Consider the following 22733-nt stretch of genomic DNA (forward strand, 5'->3'; position numbering starts at 1 on the left):
TCCTAAGTACTATCAAGCACTTCCTCATTTAGGTGAGTAAAAAAATTCCATTTTCTTAGTTTGGGGAAAGAACTAACTGGAAACCATTGTGTGTTCTTTTTTGGCTAAAAAGACTTTTTCAAGCCAAAATATTTGGGGCTCTCAGTACCACTTAATGCATCATGAAGGGAAAATAATCTTCATTTAAACTGATGAAGTTTAAGAAATAAATGATATCAACAAAAAGAACTGTTTAAATATATGAAATTAAGCTTATATCTGTACTTCTCAGAAGTTAGAAAAATTATTGAATTATCTCCCAAGCAGTTTTAGATTAAAATTTCTTTTGAATCAAAGGTCTACTGCACCTGCCTAGAAGCTTAGCATGAATTCCCTGCCAGTAAGTAAACACATCTATCCTCAGGGCCAGGCATCCCACTTACACCTAACTCCAGTGTGTTAGCTTTACTTTTAAATACTGCTCAATTCTCTCACAAAATAGCTCAGGTAATCTGTCACAATAATTCTGCAAGAAAAAAAATCTATTATTTAAGAATAATTGTGAGGGGAGGGTATAGCTCAGTGGTAGAGCATGTGCTTAATATGCACGAAGTCCTGGGTTCAATCCCCAGTACCTCCATTAAAATAAATAAATAAATCAACCCAATTATCCCGCCTCCAAAAATAAAAAAAAAAAAAGAATAATTGCTTTCTTTGCTGCCTCAAAGAGAGAGCACTCAATGAATTTCTCCCTGGCATAATCAAAGTAAAAAGCAAGAGCTTTAAAAATAATTTCAAATACATTCTGGGTCACAGGTCCTAGTTCAATTGGAGAAAGAATACAGTAACAGTCTCCTAACCTGTAATCAGAAGTCTACACTAAAAATGTTACTGCTTTATTAAAGGACACTGAACAGCGATCCTGTTTTTTTTTCCCCCAGTTTAGACACTACGTGGCACTAGTGTTTTGCAACAACGTGAAAACAGCGCCTTCATCTTCACATTACATTTCTCACATTACAAACACACTAAAACTGCATATTGCACTACTGAGAAGCTATTTAATAATTTACCCAGTACTATACAGGAAGATACTTGAACTGGTAGATGAATGGGTAAAATTCAACTAATTTATTAAAAGAAGATGTATGCAGTAATGTAAATAAAGAACAAAACAAAAATAGGATGGATGTCAACTTACAACTACAAAAAAGGACAGCTTTGGAAAAAAAAAAATGTTTATTTAAAATAAAATGACAGACAACCAATGACGCTGACAGGCAGGTGAGCCAGTCTGGGTGAGGTGACTTAAGTTGCACCTGGCTCTGCATCTAGGTGTGAGGCCTCTGACCAGTCATTTAACCCCTAAGTATCAGCACTTCTCATCTCTAGAGCGAAAGAGGCCAGACTAAGTCAATTCTGGGTTCCTCACAATCTAATAATTTCTAATTGTGGGTGCCACATGGACATTTGTTATTAAAGGAATAAAATTGAGACTTTATGACATCTAATAATTAACCTCTGTTACTGACATTCTTACTCCCAAGAATTATATACTGAAAACACAAACCCTCAACTTTCCATTTTAAAAGTTCCAACATTTTTAGAAATACCTAGTAATCCTTTCCCAACCAGTGGCTTCCCACTGACAGCAAAGCTTCCCCACAGATCTCAGACTTGAAACTTTTTCTCCCACATCCTACGAGATCTCCAAGGTCACAGGGATGGCCCTGTCCCCAGTGTCTAATGCTGCTTTCAGCCCACTGTTTTTCCACCTTCATGTATCACCTTCTACCCTCTCCTTATTGTCATCTATACACCCTGGTCACAACCCGCAGTCACCACAGATGTGACCTCTTGATTGCCCTGTTCTCTCCCCTCCAAGTCCTGCCTTCAATCTGGATGACCTCACCATCCAGAATCCAGCCTCTCCATCCTGTGGTTCCTGTCTCCGCCCTAATTCAGGCTCACTTCATGACCCAATGCAGGACCACATCACTAGAAGTGCTCTACCCCTGAAATCTTAAATTCAGACTTTCTACCTTTTGATCATATGTCCTCTCACTAGACCTATTTGTTAATCTGAGACTTGCGGTTTCTTAGCCCTGCTCTGCTCCTTCCCTGTGGCCCCACCATCTTCACTTCTCCCCACCCAGCTTAGATGACATCTTGCCAACATCCTCGTCTTCCCTGTCTCACTGCCTTTGCATTGAGCTGGTCTGGCCAAACCCCAATCTTGGGTCAATCCAATCATCTTCTCCTTTTACAAACCTCTGGGCTGCAGAGCACCACTGGGGAAAAATCACCCATGGTCTCTAATCTCAACTGGCCTCCAGGGACCCCAGCAACCTGGCTCCCCTAGGGGGCACATTTGCCTGCTCTCCACAACAGCTCCAACTGCCACCCACCTCTATTGCTTTCAGAGGACTTTGCCTCCCACCTCAGAGAAAACAAATGTTTTCAGATGAGAAGCCCCTCCCGCTGCCCCACCGGGCACAGAGCTACCTGCCTCTGCGCAGTTCTCTTCCCATCCTGTTACAACAGAAGAGCCTCCCCACTGCCGGGAGAAGACAGCCTGCCCGGCTGAGCAAGCACCTTCTTGGTGACTTGTCCATCAAGCACTGCCTCCTTGCATTTCGACCTCCTACTCTACTGACTCCTCACAACCAGCATTAAAAACTGTCATCAAACTTCTCCCGTCTTCAAGCAAAACAAACTGAACAGAACCATGCCCTTTTCTCCCCACCAACCCCAGTCAGGGCTTCGAACAGTGGTCCATCCTCACTGTTCCCACTTCCTTACCTCTCATTCATCCCTCCAATTACCTGGCTCCTGATCACATGCTACCTCTCCCCCAGCTACGCCCGAGCATGAAACAAAAGTTCAGATCCTTGATAGGATTCATAGGGTGCTACCTACCAATGTCCCTGCCAGGGGGGCGTTCATGGCGAAGGAAGAACCGAACTTCATTCCTCTGACTTCCAAACCGCTGCAGGACATCAAACATCCGCTCATTATCAGCAACTGGACGTTCTAAAAGAAATGAACAAATCCTATTACCCGCAGGTAAAGGAAAGACAAACATGCCACTTGCTGTCTATCCTTCATGCAAATTACGCGTTATGAATGCAGAAAGTATTTAGCATCTTAGATCATGTTTTTCTTTAATTAAAAGAACCCTTAGAAAATGAAGTATCACCGATTTTCCATACATATAATCAGGATCAAACTTGGGTGGAAGTCCTGGAAAGAAGACTGTATCTGAGCCACTGTCAGGAGCTCAGGGATCTAATTCAGGGGGCTCCTTACTAGCCCGAGGCATGCCACTGAAGCTCTATGGGTGTCCCATTGGATGGTCTCTGAGGTCCCTTCTAACTCTAATGGTCCTATGATTCTCTAAGTATACACATGAAAAATTAAAAAACAACTTTCTAAATAGCTTAAGTCTTACTATCTATTGGGTTTGTTCATTTTAAATTATAATTTTACAATCTATATTAAAAAAAAAGATGCATACATTTCCAAACGAAAGCCTGTTTACTGTCCAGAAAATATGCCTATTTGGCCCTTCTTCCAGTTAGACTGCCAGTTGTCAGAACTTTTCTAGAGACAAAAAGAAGGGCACAGCTAAATATTTAAAAAATGGGAACTTTAGGAGAAACTGTCTTGGGCTTCCCTCAAAAAAATCTTCCAGTCTCAAGAGATCTGGATACAAAACCTAAAAAACTGAGGATGCAACTATTTAAAATCAAATAACTTCAGTAACGTCAATATAAATTTTAATATAAGAATCCCGAAATAACCTAAATGCATTGCATTTGTCGGTAATCAAAGACACTATGTGATATCTTAGATAAACAACACAGGGTGAAGAATGGAGCAGCCAAGCATTCTGCAGCCAATTCTGTAAACTAACCACTGAACTTAATCTGCTAGGTTGCCACAAAGTACATTTCTGGTTTTATTTACATTAACATAACCTATTGAGTTGACATGCTACCCCTCTACTCTAAACCACAGAAATTCTAACTAAGATTCATCCTCAAAAGGAAAAACCCATAGCTGAGTAGACACCCTCCCAAAGGAAATTCTGAGCAGAGTCTCCACCCACTCACACAAAAACATTTTATTTCAAAAAAAAGAAGCAAAATCCCCAGGTTCCAGCAGCAAAGAGGGAATTCAAAGGAAATGAAGTAACTTCCAGTCCATACTGGGTTAGAACTTATTAATAGGGCACAAACCTTCTTATAAGGTCTAGGAGCTAAAGTCCTGATGGCTCACAGTGACAAAAAATCAGACTTATGCTGGCACAAACTGAAACACACTTCAGTCTCAAGGTTGCCTGTTCACTCCATGCTCCAACCACACCCCTCCCCTTGTCCTGACATCCATGCTTGTTTTTGAACAAGCCATTCTTAGCACTGAAAACTAAACCCAGTACCCGTTTCTCCTGCAGACAGAGCACATCCATCTATTACTGTAGTCATCACGTGGTATTATAAATGTCTGCTGATTCTTGCTTTTACTTGAAGGCAGGAGACTTTCATCTCTATTCCTCACAATCAAGCACAGTTCCCAGCACATAATAGGAATCCAAAGAAATGTTCTCTCAGCAAACAAATGAGTGGATAGAAAGGAGATGGAGATGGCAAACAAAAAGCAACTTATTTTCAAAGACTGTCAGTTAAAGGAAGTGAGAAAATTAAGAAGCTAACAAAATGGAAGTAAGATATTTACTATTTTAAAAGTGGGTGGGCACCTTGGACAATTTCTAGCAAAACAGAGGGAGATGAAAACATATCAGCTATTAACTTGTTGAGAGCTAATACTAAAAGTGCCAGGGGCAATGCTAAACCCCCTTCAAATAGGAGTTCCTGGGATCCTCCCACAATCCTATGCAATAGATTCAGTTATCACCCCAGTTCTGCATGGAAAACACTTGAGGATTACAGAGATTAAGTGTCCTGCCTGAAGTTATAAAGCTTTATTTATAAAGTAAATGAAAGAGACAAGATTGTGATACCCAAGACCTTGTTCTTAATCATACCACCATCCAAACAACCCTCAAATTAAGTATAAATTCACTGCAACCAATCAAAATCCCAAAAGACCTTTTCATGGGCCCTTTCAAGGTAATTCTAAAACATATCCGAAAAAGAAAATACTCAAGAATAGTTCAGGTCATTTTTTGAAAAAGCAGAATAATGAAATAAGCACTTGCCTTACAGATAACCAGCCTACTATAAAACTACAGTAATTAAAACTGTTCAGTACTACCATAAACTAGAAGAAAAAATAAAAGTAACTTACTAAAGCTTACAGAAACATACTTCATATGAGATATAACAAGAATGTGAAGCAACGTTTCACATCAGTAAGGAAGAAACCAACTGTTTAATAAGACACTTAAAAAATTCACTATCCACTAGGGGGTAAAACATTAGATCCCTAATTCACAGTACTCAAAAATTAATGAGGAAGTGTGGAGGGAAACTTTAAAACATAATAGTAAGAATATTAGGATAATATGTTTACAATCTTGGAGTAAAGAAAGGATTTTTTTTTTTTTAAATAACACACAAACAGGCCTGAATTCAAAAACAGGTTTTTTTTAAATACCTAAAAATCAAGAAGGAAAAAGGCAAAAGCCAAAAGAAATCTGAGCAAAGGCTATGAAGAAACATTTTTAATGGAAACCCAACTGGCCAACAGACAAATGAAAAAATGGGCAACTTTAGCTAGCAGCTTAGCAAAAAATTAAAATATTATTGTATCATTTGTTAATGAGGGACACTCAGAAATAACTGGGAGAAGTGTGAACTTACATATACAGCCCTTGTTGAGGGAAATCTGGCAATATATATCAAACTTTTAAATGTGCGAACCTTTAATCAAGCAATCCCACTTCTTGGAATCTACTCTAGAGAAATGCTTTCACAAGATCAAGAGGCTCCTACAAAGATTTTTACTGCAGCATTTATAAAAACAAGAGAATTCATTTATATGTTTGTGAATAAAGAAATGGTTATATACAGAGAAAACAAACTTATGGTTACCAGGGGGAAAAGGGAGTGGGAAGGGATAAATTGGGAGTTTGGGATTTGCAGATACCAACTACTATATATAAAACAGATAAACAACAAGGTCCTACTGTAGAGCTCAGAGAACTATATTCAATATCATGTAATAGCCTATAATGAAAAAGAATATGAAAAGGAATTTATACACACACACACACACACACACACACACACACACACACACACAACTTAATCATTAGGCTGTATACCAGAAATTAACACAATGTTATAAATTGACTATACTTCAATAAAAAATAAAGGGCATTTTCAACCATTTCAAAAAAAGAAATGGTTAGATCAACTACAGTTTGTGATAGTACTATGGAAAATCATGATTATTAAATACAATGGTGCAGATTTACACATGCTAATCTGAAAAGATCTCCAAGCTATGGGTAAAATAGTAAACTGCAGAGGTTGATACTATTACATAAAGAAAAAACAGGGAAGGAGACAACACAAAACTATTTATATAGTTACTTACAATTGCAGAGAAAAAGTCTGTGAAGTTATCTGCTAAAATTAAAAGCAATTATACATCAAGCAACAATAACCTTGGGGGAGAGATTTCCATTCTATATACATTATTTCCTCTTTCACATTAAAAAAAAAAAAGAACATATTCAAGTGTTATCTTTTTAATTAAAGAAGAAAGAAAATCCTTTAAACACCATCGTCACACAGTAAAGGCTACTGAACTCAAGTGAGCAACATACTAGCGAGGAAAGGAAATAGGTGGAATCAAGAGTTTCAAGGATGAGAGTGAGGCCTGGCAACAAGAAAGAACACTTCTTCCTCTAGGAAAATCAGGAGGAAGGACAGGCACACACTCAGAGAAACCCGAGGTGAGCGCAGAAGGAGGGAACTGAGGACACTCACAATGGGTGGTTTCAACCATCTCGATAAAGCATAAAGCAAGGAAATTTGTTGAATGCAAAGAGGCTACCAGAGCAGCTCGGAGCTCATTTATTCTGTCAGTAAATATTTATTGAGCAACTACTAAATACCAGGCACTCTCCCTGAGCTGGGTACAGCAAGGAACCAGACAAGCAGGTCTCTACTCTTAGGAAGTTTACATTCTTGTGCGTGTGTTTGGGGTTACAGGGATTAAAGAGGCAATAAACTAATAAACACACACACAAAACCACAGAGACAGGTCTTCTCCAGAGATCAAATAAGGATGCTATAATAGACTTCATGCCTGCTTTGGTAGGAAGATCAGGAAAAGCATCTCTGAGGACGTGTGAAGTTAGCTGAAATCCAAATGACCAGAGGGAACCAGCAATGACAAAATCTGGAGGGAGGGCAATTCAGGCGGTGGGAACAACTGGTGCCAATGGCTCTGAGGCGGGAAAGAGCCTCGTTTATGCAGGAGTATGAAAAAGCTGCAGGCGGCGGGCAAGGAGGAAAATGGTACCAGAAGACAGACAGCAAAGACCTCACAATCCAAGATCAAGAGTTTGGGTTTTATTCTAAGTAGAAGAGAAAGCCTCTAGAGAGTTTCAGCAGGTAAGGCAAACTATCGTATTTTCCTTTAAAAAGGATCACTGGGGTTTCTTTGCACTCGTGGTCTAATCTAGCTCCTATGTGAAGCATGCCACTCAGGCAGGTGCGGAAGACCTCCCCGAACCCCCACCTGCAGGAAAGTCACCTGAAGATGCATAAAAGGACTTGCCTGGGAAGCAGTGGGCGCTCAGCTGCAGTCAGGTACCATGAATGGTGTGAACGGTGTGAACACAGTGGGTAACCTTGCACTGGGACATTCACCCCCAGGGACGAAAAGGAAACAGTGGGAGCTCACTCAGGCAGTACGGGAACAAGGCAGAAATCATGAAAAATTACTCCCGAATCTACAAACTCCTAAGGGGCTGAAAAGAAACCGGGCTGTCCCATTCTAAAGCTCTAAAGAACTACGCAAGGGATTGATTTCAAGGCTTAAAATAATGGCTATGATTTCACCACTTCTTTCTGCCACCACAGTAACTCAATACAGATGAGCTTTCTCTAAAAACCTACAAAAACTCAGAGACGGCAAAACAACTAGGATGCTCCCAATTTCTAATTAAGTGGAGGCTAAGCATATGAAAAACCCTCCTGAGCATCATACAGTTTAGCATGAACACTCCCGAAGCCTCCCCCCAGTACACCAGCTGCCTATCCTCTGACCTTTCACACTGTACTGTCTTCAGTGTACTGTGGAGAAAGAAAACAGCAAAAAGACTTTACAGGTCACAACAAAGCGGGACTGAGAACACTGTCTCCAACAGACACCCCAGTCTATAGTCTCTCCGTGGATAAACACGTGTGTCACACACTGCCCCGTCTAAAACCAATAATAATAAAAGGGAGAAATAAAATAAAATAAAAGATGGCATAACCAAAGCACGCATACCAGAGCCACACCACACTTCAGCCAAGTGGCAGTCGCTCTCGCCTGGTTCTTTGCACAGGTCCACCACGTCTCTGCATATGGTTTCTGGGGTAACTGGGACCTCTGTGAAGTGCTGCTCATTGTTGCTGAGGTACACAGTAAGAAACATCTGGAAACAGAAGGAGAAACAACACCAGTTAGCAGTACTGTCTACACTAGTGCCATTCACTTCCTACTCACCTTAGAGTCCCTGCCCCAGACAGTCTCAGCTGAAGTGCAGACGTACAACAGGTCAGTCTGGCTGCCCTGTGGCCCGGGCGGGGGAGGGACCTGGACCTCTGCCCATAGCCCCCGGCCCTGCTCCACCAGCAGCGCCCGCAGAACCCTCAGGGATCCTCCGAGAACAGTCAAAGCGCACATGAAAGGCCAAATTAAAGCTTTCTCTGACATTTTATTTATGTTATAAAATGTTTATAACATAAACATTTTATTTATGTTATTTAAGAATACTTGTGTAGTTCTTAGTATGCTGGACCAGACCCACACTACAAACAGATCTTCCTATCAGTCCTGTGAAGATGATCAAGGGATATCTCACTCACACACACACACACACACACACACACACACACACACACATATGCAAAGCCTCTTTTGGGGAAGGATACACAAGAACAGAACAGGTATTGCCTCTGAAGGCAGGATGGGCAACAGGACAGAACTAGGAGGGAAATCTACTATTTATACCATGTGCATATATTACCTGTTTGAAAAAAAATGTATTTTAAACCTAAGATGCTTTAATCCAATTAAATACCTACTTTAAAGCATAAATCTTCATCAGTAAGATGTAACTAGAAATGAAAGGCTGTTATGCTAAAATTGATCTGACTCTGTACATAAACACAGACCAGAAGATTTAGATCTAAAATTCATTAACATTCTTTCTCCCAGTAAAAGTAGACCTGCTACTGACAAATTTAAGTTTTCACACCTATTAAATAACCAACCAACCAAACAAAAAGCCATTGTTAATTCCTAGAATTCTTAGTACTGAAGAGACTGAATGAAGCAACAAATGAATTGTTGATGGCCTTGCAAATCAGCAAACCCCTATGCTCATTCACTCAGTGAGTACCTATTCTGTGCAGATTAGTGTATATCAGGGTGAAAAAGAAAAAGAAAAAAAAAAAACAGACAACTTGAAAGCGTAATCCCACTGTGAGAATTTATCCTGTGAAAACAATTATAATCAAAGGAAGAAAATAACAAAGGCTGTGAAACATAAACTTGATGGACCAGTACAGTAGACGGTCTGTAAAAATAATTACCAAGACCATGCTAAACATTGGGGAAAGTTTAAGTTTTAAGGCTGTAACAAAGCAAAATGAGTAGGATCTGCACTGTGATCACAATGACACAGGAATGTCATATGACAACCATACAACCTCCCCATCCAGCTTTAACTTCTCCCATTACCCCAGAAGTGAGAAAGCTGCATTAGGTTCTTCTTTAAAAAAAAAAAAAAAAAAAAAAAAATGCAGCACCTGATTAGGGACGATGATGGACACTGGCTAAGACAGCAGACTAGGTGCCTCAAGGATTTGGTTCGAGTAAGGGTTCAAGACATGCACAAGAGAAGGCAGCCCACTGGGTCAGCAGGCTCAGCCCCAGAGGGCTTACCAGCTGCACTGTGCACTAAAACCATGTTTTCTTAAGGTGAGCCAAGTCTCCAACCAAAGCTCTTAACTCACATAAACATGTATAACAGAGAGTAACCCAGAATACTAGAAAACATAGAAGATAATCCATTACATCTACAAGGTAACCCAGAAAAAAATTTAAAAGTGGCTTCTGTTGAAACAATACATAAAACATGTGAAAACAAAACTGTAGAGTCTCCCAGTATGAGCTCAGAAGCTTTCAAGCTACTTGTATCAGGTTCTCCACATTCTGATAAACTGCGCTGCATAAAGATACATAGTTCCAAGCCCTCAATCTAGCCAACAGAGTAGCACTTAAAACTGTTACACAAAATAAACAGATTTTCAACCCACTGCTGCTCTGGATACATATACAGGGCATTTAAGGAGGGAGATAAATAATTTACACTTTAGTCACTTTAGTACTAAATAGTACTTGTCCTCAATACTCTCTACCCACACCAAAATTTTCTTTGAAGTTTAACACTTCAAACATAGTAACTGGTTTCATTGTAAATATGAGACTTGGAGGTATTTATTAAATCACAGAAATATTTAACATACTGTGTATATACTAAACACTAATTGTGTCAACAAATAAAAGGCTATTACATAAGATAATAGCACCTTACCTTTATACTTCATCTTTCACACACATCTCAGAAACTTACATCACCTCTCAGATAAGCTGAGCAGACGTTATTTTCTCTTTATAAATGAAGAAAAAGACTCAGGGAAATGATACACTTGGCTACCAAAATGAGAGAGGGTACAATTCTGTTCTTATCATCTTCTTTTTTTTTTTTTTTTTTTTTTTTTTTGATCCTGTTTATTCTTTTTTTAAAATTGAAGCAGTGTTGATTTACAATGTTGTGTTAGTTTCTGGTGTACAGCATAGTAATTCAGTTATACACATACACACTCTTTTTCAAATTCTTTTTCATTATAGGTTATTGCAAGTTATTGAATACAGTTCCCTGTGCTCTACAGTAGGACTTTGCTTATCTATTTCCATGCTCTACTCTTTAAGCTGTTCCTTATAGCAGAAGAATATCAGGAAATGCTCTCTTCAAACCCAGTAACCAAACTTTAATAGAGATCTGGCCTTTTACTTTCTGGGAAACAACAGCTTTGTTTATTTAAAAGGACAATTATAAATATGAATGATAAGAAATGATGTTCTGTTTAAGCTTACTTCCCCGCCCCCCAAACCCTCAAGATTAACACTGGTATGAATGGTGGCACACGAGTGGACCCCACTGCTGCCATCACACATGAAGACAGCTCGGTGACGTGAAGGAGGGCTAGCAATGTGATGCTGCTGCTGACTCCCAGGCAGGAGATCTGGGTTCTCACCCCAGACTCATTAATAATTATTAGGGAAGTAATGTCACCTCTCTGAATCTCAGCCTCCTTGTCTTCAAAATATGAGTCTTTAAGTTCCCTACGAGTTGCCATCTAGTTTGGGTGTTCACTGGGTGTCAGAGCAAAAGCCAACATCTTTACAACAGTCTGCATGTTGGAAATCAGCAACCCAGGCACGAAGCGGGGACCTGAATAAAGGCAGTGGTGAAGAGGACAGAGGGAAAAGGAGAGATTCAATAGAAAGATGGGATCAGGTGACTAAACAGGGGTGGGTGTGAACTGAACTATTCAGTGGATGATGAGAGAGTAAATTTAGGAGGAAAACCAGGGTTGCTCTGTTTTGTGACCGTGGGAGCATCAGGTAAGGGAGGGGAGGAGCGGAGGGAGGGAGCTTTGTTTGGATTAGGTGGCTTGTGATCTGCCCACACCAACACCTGGCCCCACTCCCTCTCCAGCCCTCACCTCCTAACCCTCTTTGCTCTGCTCTGCCAGTGTCCTCCTTGCTGTCCCCCTCCCTCCTCCCTAGGGCCTGTGCACCTGCTGTTCCTGTTTGCAATGTTGTTGGGTCAAAATCTCTGAAATCTCCTTGGAGCTTCCCAGGTGAAATCCAAAACGGGCCCCAGACACAGAGGGCAGGGAGAGACCAAAGGAAAAAGGAAGAAAAAAGACAGCCCACTCCAGACTGGCAGGAGGCAATTTAATCAGCAAGGGAGCTTACAAGACTCACAAGGCTTGTCTTGGGTGGCTGCAAGATGAACAGAAAGTTTATGGAGAAGCTTTAACCAGGTTCAGTCTGGAGGCTGTGTCCTTGGGTAGCTTCAAGCTTGGGGAGGGCAAGCAGAGAGCACATTCCAAGGACAGGAAAAGGGGTGAAGCGCCTCCAAATGCCTGGGTCCAGACTGCAGGGCAAACCTGCGGTCACGTCTTCTGGACGACCTTCCCCAGCAAACGCTCTTCCCTATGTGCCAGCATTTCCCCAGGTCTTCACTCCAACGCTGCCTTCTCCGGAAGCCTTCCCCCACCATCCCGCCTAAAATTCCACCCCCACCCTCACCGGGGCACACACACTTCCCTGCTTGATTTCTCTCCTTGGCACAGTCACCAACATACCCCATATTATATTTACTTAATCTGCTTTCATTACCCATCTTCCCCACTCACAGAACATTAAGTTCCATTAAGTTCAGAGATGTTGAATATGGTATCCTCAGCACCGTGCACTGGGCCTGGTATGCAGCAAGCACACAGTAAGGATGTGTTTATGAATGAACAAAGCTGTTATCACACTTTACAGATGTACCTCTGATTTATTTTCACAGAAAGTTTTCCTTGAGGTACTGACAGATGAGAGAGCAGACAGTACAGAGCCCAGCTATCCACACTGACAAAAATCAGTGTCCTCTCCTCACTTCTTCAGCTTGTATCACGCTTCATCCTCCTCCTCCTGTTTCAACACGCTCTTCATTCATCCAAGATTCATACACCACCTATTTCATGGTTTAAGTTCTAATGCAGAAATAACCTTTACTCAACAGTTAACACAGCACATGGTACAAAATTCAAAAGAGAGAGTTGTGTGGAGAGGGACACAGTCACCCCACAGGGAGGGAGCCAAGGGCATAGATACCCCAACCCAGCTCCCTTCTTCTTACATTGTCACATCACTGCCTACTGGACAAATCCGACTAGAAGGACCCAAAGGCAAGGGAGGCCACAGATGTGGTTTATAGAAGTCAGCCCCCTGGGGCACAAAGGAGGTGGAGACAGGCAAGCAAAAAATGTTCCTCCTCTCCATCCTCAGGCTCAATGACTTCAGCATCTATGTGGTTAGAGAGGGCCACTGAGCAACAAATCTGAACAGAATGAGAGCACAAGGTCCAGGGAAAAAATATCCCAAGCAGAGGTAGCAGCAAGTGTAAGGCCCTGAGGAAAAATCGAGTTTGTCACATTTGCGGAAGAGGAAGGTCACTGTAGAGAGAGCAAGAAGAAGGAATTACAGGAGATTCATTCAAAGAGGCCAGATCGTGCAAGATGCTGGAGGCCAGTGAGTGTCAAACTCTGGCGTGGACAGAGGACTGTCAATCACAGATGGCTAGGCCCCACCCTCAGAAGTTCTGACTCAGATCTGGGATGGGGGCATTTCTAACAAGCACCATATGGTGCCGATGCTTGTCTGGCAACCACAAGCTGAGAACCACACTGTTCTAAGGCCAGAGCGAGGAATTTGGATTTTAATCTAAGAGGTCACTGGAAGCAAATCATTAGAAACAGAGAGTAGATTAGTCGTTGCCAGGGGCTGGGAGAGTGGTTCTTAACAGGTACAAGGCTTCTTTTGGGGGTGATGAGAATGTTCTGGAATTAGTGGTGATGGCTGCATAATCCTAAAAACCGCTAAATTAGATACTTCAGAATGGTGGTATGTGAATCATATCTCAATTTAAAAAAAAAAAAAGGTCACTGGAGGATTCTGAACAGGGTAGTGATTTATGCCATTTTTTAAAAAATCACTCTGGCCACTATGTGACTAGACTCCAGGGGGACAGGAATGGAAAACCAATTAAGAGGAAATGTAGCACATAAAATGAGACAGAATGGTAGTACAGACAGCAGGGAACAGCAAAGGTGATGAAAAATGGCTGGACCTGGGTTATATTTGAAAGTAGAGCCAAAAAGACTTGCTTGACAGACAGGATGTGGGGTGTGAGTAGAGAGAAAAGAAGAGTGAATCTGGGTTTGCTGTCTAAGCAACGGGGCAAACAGCGGTGTGATTTCGAGATGAAGGAGGAACAGGCTGGGGGAGGGCCCCAGGACCAGGACCTCTGTGTTACACCTGGGATGTGGAGAGGCCATCTAACTGTTCATCTGACTGGGATGATGAATGTAGGAGCTGAGCAAATGGAAGCATTTAAAACCATAAGCCTGGATGCCCCTAGATCAGTAAGGAATAGCCAGAGATGGAAAAGAAAGCTGAGGGCTATGCCGTGAGCTATCCAACACCTACAAGTCCCACAGAGTAAGAGGGTCCACAAAGGACCGAGGGGGACCCATCAATAAAAAAACAGAAAGAAACCCCAGGGAGTGTGGCGTACCAGAGACCAAGCAAAGGCAGCCTCAACTAAGTCAAATGGAGCTCAGAGACCTCAGCCATGAGGGCTGAGGGCTGAGGGCTGATGCCCAGACCTGGCAGGATGGAGGCTGCACACCGCCCTGACAAGTGCTGTCTGAGGATGAGGCTGCAGGCCCAGCTGGAACAGCCCAGAGAGCCCAAGGGAAGCACACGGGGACCACAGAGCCACCGATGGAAGAAGACCCAGGGTGAAAGGAGTGTCTTGTTGCTTTTATAATTTCACCATGGAGTTTTCACAGGATATTTTAATGGATGGAATGATCCAGTCGGGAGGGGAAATGGTGCTGACGTCGCTGAATCTTTCTCTCCAAATCAGTGCTCACTGCCCAGGGGTGATCTCCATCTGGAGAACCCACAACCCCTTCCCACTCGGCCTGGCCAAACCGCCACAGCCCCATTCTCACTTACTTTCTTTGCTGTAGAGATGATTTTACTTTTTCAGTTACAAAGATAATCTGTCAAGCTTGTTGGTTTCTTAATTGAACGCCACAGCATGGTGACAATGATACAGACAGAAGACGTGGCCTTAAGCCATGACTGGACTGTAGGACAATTCACATGCAACTGAGGGTCCTTGAGGGTGTGGGGGACAGAGACCACCCACCAGTCCAGCTGCTACGGGTGGCGACAATTCCTATAATTGCTACATTTCCCCCTAGAAAATTATGATTTGAACAAAAAGGCACCATATCACTTGAAATAAACTTTTAAAACTCATTTCACCCACCTTTAAATTTACAGGCATTAAAGTATGTTCCCAAGTTATAAAGGTTAAATATCACACATATATCATTTACAATTTTAAACATTTTAATTATAATCTGCCCATAATTATAGGCTTTAGTATGATACATTGTAACTATCTCAAATTTTATAGAGGAAGTGAAACAGGTATTTTCTCAATGAGTATCAATTCTCTCCTTCTTAATTTACTTAGAAGAACAAAAAAGAAAAAAGAAAAAGAGGGTCAAAAGAGAGGTCTGATTAAACTAACTTATCATGTTAACCTGAGAAAAAAGCAAGCACACATGCTCTTTATATTGCCCCTTTCCTTTTATCTTTGTTTCATAAATGTACTGTGCTCCAATATAACAAAAGAATTCTTCAAAATGTAATTTAATTCCCTAAAAATAAAACAGAAACAAGGTGAAGCTGTTTTTATTCCATTGAGATGAAGTAGTTTTATCAGCATGTTGACAATTAACTTAAGAAATAAAGTTTAGCCTACTCTATCAACTAAGTCCTTCAGAAAACAACAATTTTGGCTGAGAATTCATGACCTTTAATAATAACAAATAAAACAGCTAAATCTTAGATGTTTTCAGCATCTTTTATGAAAACATTTTAGAAAGAAAAAGTACAAATAGCAAAACTCTCAAGAATGTGTCAGTTATATACTGTTTTGTTACAAAACAGTATTCACCATATCCTATTATACAAATTGAAAAATAATAATGTGTGTATACATATATGAAATACATGCATAGAAAAAAGCCTGGAATTAAATTCATCAAATTAACAGTAGTTATGCTTTGGTGATTAAGATTATGAAATGAATTTTGGAGCATTCACCTATGCTTAAATTTTCTAGAATGATTAAACATCAGCTGGATAATAAAATTGATTTTTTAAGGAATCAATGATGAAATTAGTAAGATAAACATAAAGTGCCATTTTTATTCCCTGGGTTCTTCCTGTGAGATTTGTAAGGCAACTATCTGTTTGCCGGTGCTTTTCTGTGTTACCATGCTGCCTCAACTTCAGTCAGGGGCCACTAAAAACAAGCGATCAAGAAATACACCTTAAATGCCCACTACATTAGAATGGAATATTATTCAGCCACAAAAAGAACAAAGTACTGATGCATGCTAAAATGTGGATGAATCTGAGAACATTATGTTAAGTGAAGCCAGACACAGAAAGAAATGTCCAGAATATTTAAATTCATAGAGACAAAAAGCAGACCCACGTTTACCAGGTGTCGGGAGAGGGGGAATAGGGAGTGACTCCAGGATACAGAGTTTCTCTCTGGGGTGATGAAAATGTTCTGGAATTAGTGGCGATAACCTTGGCGATATACTAAGAAATCACTGAATTATACACTTTACAAGGTGAATTTCATGGTATGTGAATTACATCACAATTTAAAATGCCCCCTACATGCTTACTATGTGAGATCTCTTACGGTAATTTTCCTTAAATTTACTCATGAAAAAATTAAAGGACAGCTTGGTACTGAATTACATGAGTAAGGCTGCAGGTAAAATGGAAATTCAGAATGAGAAAGATGAATGTGATCTGAGGTAGACTGAAGTTTCAGCAAGGAGGCATAAATTAACAGAAAGCATAAAGAAATAATAAAAAACAGTAATAATCCTATAGTAACCTTACTTCCAAAATGCCATCTCTTCCTGAGTTGGGATTTTTTTAAATTTTTTCTTATATTCTTAAGAAAAGAGAGATGACTTCATCAGTTTCTTTCCCACACAGAAGCAATGGAGTTCCCCAGAGTTAAATCCTCTGGGAGGCTGTTGTGAGAAACTCAATGATTCTCACTGACTCATGCTCCAAACAGGATCCTGGGAACTTGTGACATAAATTATTTTCATCATTAAGAGTGCAGCATTAATCCAATCAAAACAACACACCAGCCTTTACAGCTGCCCCTGTGACTCTGAGGACAATAAATAGCTGGGGCATCTGAAACTGCTCACAAGGTCCAGCTTAGATGGAACAGAGGAGATGGCTCTTCTTCTCTTGATACAGGTTGTCCCTTCTCAGTGACATAGACATAAACTGCAACCTTCTTTTCAACTTTTAAGTCTTCAAGAACTTCATTTGTTAATACTAGGAGCCACAAGGAGAATAGATTCACTGATAAACAGTAAGAGTCAACTCTAAAGTATACTTAAAAGCAGAGGATATAAGAGACAGATCACATAGGACAACACAGATGATAAAATATGGGGGAAATAAATGTAAATTAAAACAATGAGGTATCACTGACAACTATTAAATGAGTCTTCAATTAAAAGATAAGATCCAACAGAGGTGAGAACATGGGAAAGTGATTCATTCAAAGACCATAACGGTGGTACTAAAAATTGTTAAAAATCCCATTTGGAAAGTAACATGAGTCATGTATTAAAAAACCATAAATTTATGTATTCCTCATGACTTTACCTTCTGGGAATTTATCCCCAGAGAAATAACTGAAATTATGAAAAATTCTAGATGTATGAAGATTGTCACTACAGTGTTAGATCAATAAACAGGAAGATGAAAAACTAAATATCCAGCAAGTTAAGCATGGAAAAGTCACTTAAAACACACTTTCTGGAAGGACTATGAGCCAGGTACCAACTACTCTAAGAACAGTGTTAAATGCATGGTAGGATAAAGTTACAAAACGATAATATTAAGTTGTAGGTTGTAACCATTTAGAATATATGGACCTATGAATTGACCTTAATGGAATACATAAATGAAATCAGCAGTGTTAGGAGAGCGAGTAGAGATGTCACTTTACATTTTTTTACATCTCAAGGTTAATACATTTTTATTATAATTTACAACTTTAAAGTACCCATAATATAAACTGTGATAAAGGAATGTGAAACTGCTTCCCTGAAGATGGTAAATATGATTTGATTCTTAAAGTGATTAATCTGAAGAGAAAGAAGATTCAAGGAAAGAGTAAACACTATTTATATTAAGTAACTCCAGGTGACCTCCACACACACTGCGTGGTAATTCACGCCCAAGTCATGCCTGAATGAAGACTTGCCCTTCCAAAACTCCAAAGTCACAGACAATTTTTATTTCAAAAGAACAGGTCATAGATTAATTTTTAAGAGTTCCATTTGTCCAGGACATGTATTCACTGCAATTCTAATGTTAATGCTATTAATACAAGAATGATTCATTTCAAAGAGGAATTATTTCAGATTAAAATTTGGAAGACTTTTCCAAGAGGAAATACAGAAAGAAAAGAAAAGAAAAGAAAAGGAAAGGAAAGGAAAGGAAAGGAAAGAAGGAAGGAAGGAAGGAAGGAAGGAAGGAAGGAAGGAAGGAAGGAAGAAAAAGAAAGAGAAAGAAAGAAAGAAAGAAAGAAAGAAAGAAAGGAAGGAAGGAAGGAAGGAAGGAAGGAAGGAAGAAAGAAAGAAAGAAAGAAAGAAAGAAAAGAAAGAAAGAAAGAAAGAAAGAAAGAAAGAAAGAAAGAAAGAAAGAAAGAAAGAAAGAAAGAAAAGAAAAGAAAAGAAAGAAAAGAAAGAAAAGAAAGAAAAGAAAGAAAGAAAGAAAGAAAGGAAGAAAGAAAGAAAACTGGCTAGGGCATTTATAAGAAATTTACTTTGTGTCACAGGCTACAGTTTATTCCTTTGATTGAAAACTGATATGAAGTTCCACAGAAAGAAAAAAAGAAACAAGAGTGTAAGAGGTTCCTTGTCACAGAAAGGAAGTTAAGCTTTGCAGTAACACCTTCAGAGTTCTGATTTACAAAAACTCGATTTGCTTAGGTTTACCTAAGGGGGGAGAATATGAGAGAGAGGGAAAGATTGTCCTTTAGAGAAAAAGAACAGTCTGTAAGAGTGGCATAAGTCCTCCATCTTACAACTCACAGGAAACTCACCATAGGGACAGCCGAGTAATAATCTGATAGTAGGATCAGAGAAAAGTCCAGGTGGTTTTGTATTTAGTAACTCCTCTGTGGAGAGGGAAAGGGAATGAATGAAGGAAGGCCCCAGACTACTTCCAGGAAGAGGATGCTGCTACTAGGCTTCCTATAACCTGGTCAAGAAAAACATCTCTTAACACTAAGATATGAGAAAGAGTATTTAATTAAGAAATAGTAATAATGACCAAAACGTCTTTCAGCCTCTCAAACACACAGAGCCATTCAGCCCAACTCTGGCTTACAATACTGGAAGGGGGTTAGCAACGAGATGCAGACCAGTCCGATCTTCCGGGATTTTCGGCCTCATGCTCCTCGGAGACCTGGCTGTCTGCTCCAGTGGTCACTCTGCAGGTAGGGACGGCACCCTGGGAACATGGGTCGGCTAGCGTGGCTCCCTCGCTGTGGGCTGCGCTGCCATCCTTCTGCACTCAGTGTGCTGCCCCGTCACCCCTCTCCCCAGTCTCCAAGTGGGCACCCAACAGAGGTCTCTGCGTAGCCTCCTTCAGGAGTAGGGGGGACACTACATCTTGGAGTCCTTTCCCTCAAAGAGATGCTCTCCAGCCTCCCTGATGATTGGTCCAAACTTGTTACAGTTATCAGATGATCACTGCTTACAGAGACCTATTTATTAAGACTTCTGGGCTGTCTCTCCTGCCTAGAGTTTACTCCTGAGGCCACTAAACTGCTTTATAAAATCTTCAGTTACCATGAGCTACATCTACTAATGTTCTAGTAAAGACCAACGATATTTAAACCTACTTCTACACTAAGCATACCACTTCCACACTAAATGTACTGCTTTTTCATCATGGAATATTTAAACATCAGTATATCAGTTTCTATCAGACATTTAAGTTATTATTTAAAAAAATTATAAAATCATATTCAATGGATTTTTTTTAACATCAAACTATTTCTTTGGTCATGATAGCAAGTGAGTAGAATCTAGAAATCAATGACATAATAGGCTCAATACCAATTTGAATAGCAACATTAAAGGACGTCATCAAACATGGACTATCGCAGCCATTCAGTTGGCACTGCCTAGAGTACACGGTCATTTTCTAAGATAATTACCATTCTGGGAAAAAAATGACACAGCAAATATGAAGTGGTTACTTTAACTGAGGGAAAAATTCATTACATACTGAAAAACAGCTGGTCTTAGATGTCTGATCACACAACCACTTCATATACGTAAACAGGTAACAGTTACCTCCCCTGAAACGTGGAGAAGTCATATCTCACCATCACCAGTTACTCTAAAGAAGTTCCTGGTTCTTTTTCCTCTCAATCCCAACTCCTTGTTGACTTCAACATCTTGTATTCACTCACCCGTTAGGATTCACTGAGTACTGACATCACACTGGGAATACAGTGATGAGAAAGCTTGCATTCTTTTGGGCAGAGAGAAGAGACTGATAATAGATGAGCATGGAATACAAAGTGACAAGACAGAGAGTGACAGAGGTGATGACAGGATGGCATGGTTGGGAAAGGCGTCCAGGGAGGGACGTTTGAACTGAGGCTGAAGGAGCCAGCCAGATGTCTCTTGAAACATCTGGAGAAGACATTCCGTGCAAAGGCCCTGAGATGGCAATGGGCTTCGTCTAGTCCATGACCAGAAAGAAGGCCAGTGGATCAGGAGTAAAGGCGCGTGTGAATGAGGGCAGAGAGGTAAACAGTGGCAGCTGATGTGGGGCCTTGTAGGTCAAGAAGGAGTGCAGGCTGAAGAAGGCAGGAAAAGTCACTAGAGGAGTTCTTAAAGTGTGGTCCCCAGGCTAACAGTATCAGCATCCCCTGGGAACTCATCAGAATTCGAAAGTCTCAGGCCCCCTCCTGAATTAGAAAACCTTGGGGTGGGGCCCAGCAATGTCGCTGAAGTTTGAGAACCACTGCATTAGGGGGTTATAAGCAGGGATGTACCAAGAAGCTAGGTTTCTGGGTAATTTGCTGTAAATGAAATATAGCAGTAGTTGTTTCACTAACAGATAACAGCTGGGCATATTCATCTGTACAATATTTAACGTTACAATGTCAATGGTTAGCCCAGTGACAATATCAAAACATCACAGATTTTATACCTGTAACTTATATAATATTTCATCAAATATACTTTAATAAAAAAGATTCATATATCATGGTTATTTAATCTTTGCATGTTTTGAATTTCAAGGAATTTCCATTCAATTATAAGAAATATTAAGACCTAAACATATTTTAAATGATCCACTCCACAGTCACAGCCTCAAATCACCAAATGAGAAATCTAGAAAACCCACGCTTTTCCTCACTCCTCTCCCCAGGGTAGGTAGTTCACCTGTTTCCTACACCTTGCGCCTCAGTGTCAAAGTTATCCCTTATCCTTCTAGAATAATTCACAGACCATAAAACTGCCTCTGACCTTCTCCCTCCCACACATACACACTTCCAGCCAGAAGTAAACTTTCTCTTGGCTTCTCTGAGAAGCCACTCACACCACAGCTGTTTGGAGCCCCGTCTGATCTGTCTTACTGGTCGATTAATTCCTTCAGGACAGAGGTTTTGGCCATTAAATGCTTCCTCCCAGTTCTTCTCCTCCTCCCAAAAATGCAATCTTAGTATCTATCTTAGTATCTTACATGGAGCAAATCTGTAATACGTGTTGATACTGTGGTTCGGAGACTCAAAGCTCCCCAGAAGACAGAAAAGTGAACAGGAGACAGGACGTGACAGAGGACGTCCACGTCACGAGGAATCAAGAAGCGTTTATACGTGAACACATGGTGTAACTTCCAAGGGGGCTTTCTCAAAGCCAGACAGTGTCTCACAGGAAGAAAACACAGCATTCTGCTTACTTTAGGATAACTTAAATCTTTTCTCTCCTTTTCAACTATGCCTGAAGCCTGATTTAGATACATTTCAAATTCCAAAATATCCACCAAAGCTGCTCACTTCAGGCTACTCTGCTTTCAATGTGTCATAAACAACACCAAAGTAAAAGAATTTTAAAAAATATACATCCCACTAGTTAATTCCCCGCCCCTACCCCAACCACTCCAAGGTTAACGCTGCTGTGCTTTCTTCAAAACTGAGCGCTGCTGTTTTGTAGGCGAGCGTCTTGTTTCACTTAAAGGTGCTGTTACATGCTTCAGTCTACCTTTCACTATTATTCGCTAAGCACGGTGTTTCTAAGATCCATCCGTGATGCCATGAGTACAACCCATCTGCTGCCTCTAGTTCTTCTCTTTCTACCTCGCACACTGGCCCTTCATTTTCAAAGATTTCATCTCTGTGGAAATCTTTGGGAAGGCGCAAAACCCAATAATGGGCATAAATTTAAATGGGCAAGAACTACTCTCACCAAGGAAAATCAAAAATAAGAACATTCATTCACCCAAACAATATTCAGTAATGCCCATGGTGGGTCAAACAGTGTGCTCAGCGTTGGAAA

At 40.5% G+C, this 22733-nt stretch overlaps 1 protein-coding gene and 1 non-coding gene across 2 annotated transcripts in view; one reads left to right on the forward strand and one right to left on the reverse strand.

The window, feature by feature from the left end:
* TP53BP2 (tumor protein p53 binding protein 2) overlaps nucleotides 1–22733 on the reverse strand; it is a 54397-nt gene that overhangs the window by 22526 nt on the left and 9138 nt on the right. Inside the window, exons 2-3 of the mRNA XM_074351665.1 lie at nucleotides 8452–8599; nucleotides 2899–3012 (exon numbers count right to left, since the gene is read on the reverse strand). Coding sequence (XP_074207766.1) covers nucleotides 2899–3012; nucleotides 8452–8599 — 262 coding nt within the window. The remainder of the gene's footprint in view (nucleotides 1–2898; nucleotides 3013–8451; nucleotides 8600–22733) is intronic.
* On the forward strand, nucleotides 547–619 carry TRNAI-AAU (transfer RNA isoleucine (anticodon AAU)). The gene has a single exon. It is a non-coding gene; the product is annotated as a tRNA-Ile (tRNA).

Source organism: Camelus bactrianus, chromosome 23 (assembly GCF_048773025.1).
Source record: "Camelus bactrianus isolate YW-2024 breed Bactrian camel chromosome 23, ASM4877302v1, whole genome shotgun sequence".
Classification (NCBI taxonomy): Eukaryota; Metazoa; Chordata; class Mammalia; order Artiodactyla; family Camelidae; genus Camelus; species Camelus bactrianus.